General features: G+C 39.7%; 1 protein-coding gene and 1 pseudogene across 1 annotated transcript in view; one reads left to right on the top strand and one right to left on the bottom strand.

Moving 5' to 3' along the window:
* Positions 1 to 788: 788 nt before the first annotated feature.
* On the bottom strand, positions 789 to 1,347 carry LOC102823917 (annotated as a pseudogene).
* A 2,951-nt stretch (positions 1,348 to 4,298) lies between these two features.
* The window catches only part of CMC1 (C-x(9)-C motif containing 1), a 114,013-nt gene continuing 112,631 nt past the window's right edge, over positions 4,299 to 5,680 (top strand). The window contains exon 1 of the mRNA XM_006859175.1: positions 4,299 to 4,379. Within this exon, the coding sequence (XP_006859237.1) occupies positions 4,299 to 4,379 (81 nt within the window). The remainder of the gene's footprint in view (positions 4,380 to 5,680) is intronic.

The following is a 5,680-nucleotide window of genomic DNA, read 5'->3' as shown; positions in this document are numbered from 1 at the left end:
CAGAATTTGACAGAGTTGGTCCTCCTTGAAATGCTTGCTTTACTTAACTCCAAGAAACCACACTTGATTAATTTTTCACTTTATATTGGCTGCTCCTTTATAGTTCCCTTACCTGCTCATAATATTTTTAACTATTTTCTTTTCTTAGGACTCTAATTTGAGTCTCATGGCATTCAATTCTGTTGTCAATGGGGGAAAAACAACTGTTTTCAATGCCATTTCTTCTTTAACTAAAACTCTTCAAACGTTTGAACATGATTCTTTAGTTCTTTCTTGTCTCCCCCACTGCTAGTCTGGATTCATTTGGAATATAGAAATAGTTTTCTTAGCTGATTAAAGAGAACCATATCATCTTTCTTGCGTCAGAGTGTAACATTTTATGCTTATTTATTATTTTCGGATACAGATACATAGCAAAGTCCTTGTGTGGCGCTGTGGGTTAATGCTCTGCACTGCAAAGTTGGTGTGAACCACCAGGTTGGTGGTTCAAGGTTACTGCTGCTCCTCGGAAATGCTATACAGCGTCTCTATGGGTTGGAACTGACTTAACAGCACTTAACAACAACAATGTAGATGTATAACAGATTATAGTGTCCAATTTACAGCAAATGACAGTTTTGGGTATCATTTCAAATGACAATTCCAGGTATCATTTCAAACCATCTACTTTTTTGTTGTTGTTACATTTCAAAAGTTTTTTTTTTTTTTTCTTTAAAAGGAGTGAGTTGGGTACAGGAAGGTTAAATGCTTTATAGACAAAAACAAAATAAAACTACATTAGAACCAACTTATTCATCATCTTCCTCTTCCTCCTCTTCCTTCTTTTTCTTGTGTTTCTCAGCCTTGACGACTCCGTTTTCGGCTGCATCAGGCTTTCCTTTAGCCAGGTAGGTGTACTTCTCCTTCAGCTTAGCAGCCTGCTTCTCATAAGGCTGCTTGTCATCGGCTGTGGTGTTATTCCACATTTCTCCCAGTTTATTTGCAATGGATAGGCCAGGATGCTTGCCTTTGATTTTGGGGCGATACTCCGAACAAAACAAGAAGAAGGACGAAGGAGGCCTCTTGGGTGCATTGGGATCCTTGAACTTCTTTTTTGTCTCCCCTTTAGGCGGGATATAGGTTTTCATTTCTGTTTCATAACAGGCCTTGTCTGCCTTTGCCATGCCTTCAAAATTTCCTTTCACTTTAGCAGACATGGTCTTCCACCACTCTGAGCACTTTTTGGAAAATTCTGAGAAGCTGACTGAAGCATCTGGGTGCTGCTTGTGCTCCTCCCAGCAGGTTTGCACAAAAAAATTCATAGGATGACATTTCACCTGTTGTAGTTTTAGAATCTCCTTTGACCATGTTTAGTTATTATTATTTTTTCCATCCTGGAGGCACAGAGTTGGCCTAGTGTCGTCAGGCTCCGCCTGGCCTGGTACTGTCGCTGTGGAGCTCAATGTACTGCAATAGCTCTGAGAGACGGTGCCAGATGATGCCACCTCACTCTCTGCCCTGTAACCAAACCATCTACTTTTGTGAGAAGTTTGCATGGGCACTGTAGGATAAGTACTGGCCTGCTGACCGCAATATTGGTGATTCAAACCCAGTAGTTGCTCCTCAGAAACCTTAAGTTGGGTCACTATGAGTCAGAACCAACTTGATGGCACTTGATAACAATACTACAGCCAGTTCTCCTTCAGATTGAGTGTTGAAGGTAAATCAAATTAGAACTACAACCATGATAATCATGTGATATTCTAGACTCAAGAGCTCTGGATTTGAGGATAGAACTCGTGGGCTCTAATTTTGACTGCTGTTTCATTTTTGAGCCAATCATGTCATTCCTCTAGGCTGGTTTTTTATATTTACAACGAGAAAAAGAGTACCCAGGCTACTGTGCAGACTTGTTGTAAAAAGTAGAAAAGACCTGTGGGAGAACTACGTACACTTCAGAGCTTCATACAAATCATAAGTGTTAGTAGCATTACCATGTGTTTACACTGATGTCTGGGTGCTTTCTTTGTGTGAGGAGTCACCTCTAAGAAGGGGTAGAATTTTCTCTTAATCCATCCTAGGATTTTCCTTAGGCTCAGACATTACTGAAGATACTCTGTCTTCGAGCAAGAATTTTTTGGATGGAGTGTATCAATTTTTATCTATCTGTTGTTTTATATTAAAGTTAGAGATACATATGAATAGTGATGACTTTAATTTCCAGGAAAATAGTAGCTTAAAAAAAAAACATGTTTTATGGTCTGTTACAAGGAAAACAGAGACCAAGTGTTAATCAAAATGTTTGCCACAGAAGGTAGGTGAAAAACAGAAAAATGCAGTCACCTCATAGTAAGGTATAGCATTCTGTTTTCTTTTGAGACCGCATTCAGTGCCTCTTGAGTAGTGTTTGTATCACTTAGCTAGTGCGTATATACCAATGTTACGGAGTTTAGCTCCCTATCTTTGCTAAGCCGGGTCCTCTGGAAAAAGGCAAACTGTTTTATTCCCACTAAGACCTCTGGTGACTTTGTTAGGTAGGAGTTTTGTTTCTTTATTGGCTGGGTTTTTTTGGGTTTTTTCCTTAAGGTGTATGAGGTTTTTATTTTTCCCCCTCAAGGTGTACTTCCTTCTCTTTAAATAGTTACTGTATTCATAAACGTTGTAAGATTTTTTTCTTTTCTGGGAGCGGGAGGGGGATGGGTGGGATAGCCACTGGTGGGGTTAGCAATCTGTGACAGAATTTTCATTTTTGTCAGTTTTTGTCCTTTGACCATTTAGTGTTTGAATTTTATTGACCTGATGTTTTACCTCTTGTTTAGTTGCTACTGTAAGTTTTTGGATAGTTTGGGATAGTCTTTGAAACTTTTCGTTCTTTTAATTAAATAAGAGAATGGGAATTTTATGATCTGGTTTTAAATTCTGCCATCTTTACCTCCATGCAGTCTTCTTACTTTTAAATATGAGCTGTCTGAAGTACAGAGCGTGACTGGCTAGAGGACAGATAACTGGAATGCTTGTAACGTTGGCTTGTGTGAATGTGAGAGGGTCTAGCTCTGCAAGTCTGAAGTATGTAGGGCAGGCTGTCAGGAAGTGCAGGCTGGGACACTTGGGCACAGGCTGATGCTATAGAACTACACACGTGGAATTCTTTTGCTGGGACCCCTCAGATCTGCTCTCAAGGCCTTTCAGCTGATTGAGTCAGGCCCACCCAACTTATCTAGGATGTTTTCCTTTACTTCAAGTATATTCATAACTACTTAATTTCTTATAGAAGTAAATGACATCCACAGATTACCTTCATAGCAAGACTTTGACTGAATAAATGGTACTGTACCCTAGTCAAGTTGATACATTGGACCATCTTTCAGGGAACTGAGAATTATCTTTATACAAAGTGTTTCAGAAGATACAAAAGAAGGTAAACCCTTAACTTGTCATTTAAGTAATATAACTTTGATATCAAAACAGTACAAAGATAATGAGAAAGAAAAGTCATAGACAGATATCAACATGAAAATAGGTACAAATCTTAAAAATGTAAAGACCCAAGATGGGGATGATTCTAATTACTATTCACCATTTTTACTAAAAGTCTTAGCCAGTAGAAATTAAGAAGGAAGATGTAAAAATGTCCCCATCTTCAAGTGATATAACTATCAATTTATGATTGTCTACTTAGGAGTCCTGGTGTGGTCCAATGGGCTAATGCATTAGACTACAGAGTCGTTTGAACTGCAGGGTCTGTGGTTTGAACTGCAAGATCACCAGCTGCTTCTTGGAAAGCCTATACAGGGTCACTGTGGGTCCTAATCAACTCAACAGCACTTAACAACAACAACAACTTAGAAATTGGAGTCCTGGTTTGTTGCTGTGTGCTAATGAGCTGGACCAGCTGCTCCTCAGAAAGGGATTGCTATGGGTCGGAACTGATTCAGTGGTACATAGCAACAACCCAGGAACTGGGAGATTATCTATTGACAAATTCTTATAATTAATGAGAGACTTAAGGTTATATTGATTATAAAGACAAAAAGTCAAAAAGTTTATGGAAGAATGGAATGAAAAGATAGTGTTATTTTTCCATGAAGTCTCTGAAGTCTCCTTGTGTAACAATACATAATTCCAAACCTAAACCCAAACTAGTGCTATCTAATTGATTCTAACTCATGGCAGCACTATGTGTAAAGATGTATGGGGTGGAGGTTAGGCCTTCCTCTCTCCTTCAACCATATCTGTACTAATTCTGACACAAACTGTCATTTCCAAGGTACTTTCTATTTATAATGGCCACACAGAACTCACAGACAGTACTCATGATTATGGGGTTTATGAGGGAAGTTAACATTCAGGAACTGAAATGTTCAAGTTTACAGTTCCTCAGGATCTTCTCTTCTCAGCAGGTATGTCTTTTTCTGTGGTCCTTGACGTCTCAGTCACAAACACCCCCCCCACCCCCCTTGGCTTTTGCACTGCTCAGGTAATGTTGCAAAGCCCTTTTAGTGCTACTGATAAATGCTCAAAGGGTACTCCATTCCTCCAGCAGCAGCAGCCTGAAGACTCTCAACTTTTGCTCCTTGGGAAGGATTAAGTGCCTAAAGGCAACCTACGTTACAAGTGAGTTTCCTTCCTGAAGGCATTCAGCTTTCTCACTCTGTTGGTTGGGAGCCCACCAATCTGTTGTGCTTTTCCTGCTGTTTCTGCTTCTACCCCATTTCGTAAACTGTTTCTCTGGTGTCATAGCTCTCTGTCTTCTATATCAAGGAGTTCAGCACACAAGAATCTCAGGGTCCAAAAGATGCACCCCACTCCTGGCTTTTCTTTCTTGATGGTAGTGAGGTCTTACATTTCTGTTTCTGGGATGGCTCATTTAAAACCTATCAAGAAGGCAAAGATGACCAATCCCCTCATTAATGTCCTATATACCTTGTTTGTTTGGCCCCACCCAGTCATTTAGTGGGCTTTTACAAAGACTGTAGCTAGAAGGAGGGAGTCCTTGTAGTGCTGTAGGATAAGCACTGGACTGCTAACGCAAGGTTGGTAGTTAATACCCACCAGCTGCTCCATGAGGGAAAGATGAAACTTTCTGTTCCCGTAAAGATTTACAGCCTCAGAAACCCTATACATGGCCTCTGTAAATCTGAATTGAGTTGATGGCAGTGGGTCTGGGTTTTTTTTGGATGACTAGAAGAGCATTGTCAACTAAGTGACTGCATCACATATGTGTGTGAAAAATAGAACTGTGCTCTGTAGAGTTTTCAGTGCTGATATTTTTGGAAGTAGATTGCCAGACATTTTGAGGAGTCTCTGGGTTAACTTGATCTTCCAATCTTCTGATTATCACTCAAGTGTGTCAACTGGTTATATCACGTTGTTGTTAAGTGCTATTGAGTCGGTTCCAACTCATAGCGACCCAGTATAGGATTTCCAAGGAGTGGCTGGTGACCACATTAGCAGTATATTTAAGGAGAAGATTATACAGTTTTCTTGTTTTGGTATTGATATATTAAAGTTTCCCACTATTGATACAGATTTTCATATTTTTAAGCTAAAATAGTTAAATTGACATAAAATATACTGACATTGCACTGAAGTTTACTGATCTTGTTGTTGTTGTTGTTAAGTGCCATCGAGTCGGGTCCGACCCATAGCGACCCTGTACAGGGTTTCCAAGGGTGTAAATCTTTACGGGAGTAGAAAGCCT

This window comes from Chrysochloris asiatica, unplaced genomic scaffold (genome assembly GCF_000296735.1).
Source record: "Chrysochloris asiatica unplaced genomic scaffold, ChrAsi1.0 scaffold00030, whole genome shotgun sequence".
NCBI classification, from domain to species: domain Eukaryota; kingdom Metazoa; phylum Chordata; class Mammalia; order Afrosoricida; family Chrysochloridae; genus Chrysochloris; species Chrysochloris asiatica.
Note: the sequence above shows the minus strand (reverse complement) of the source record. Positions and strands in the feature narration are given on the sequence as shown.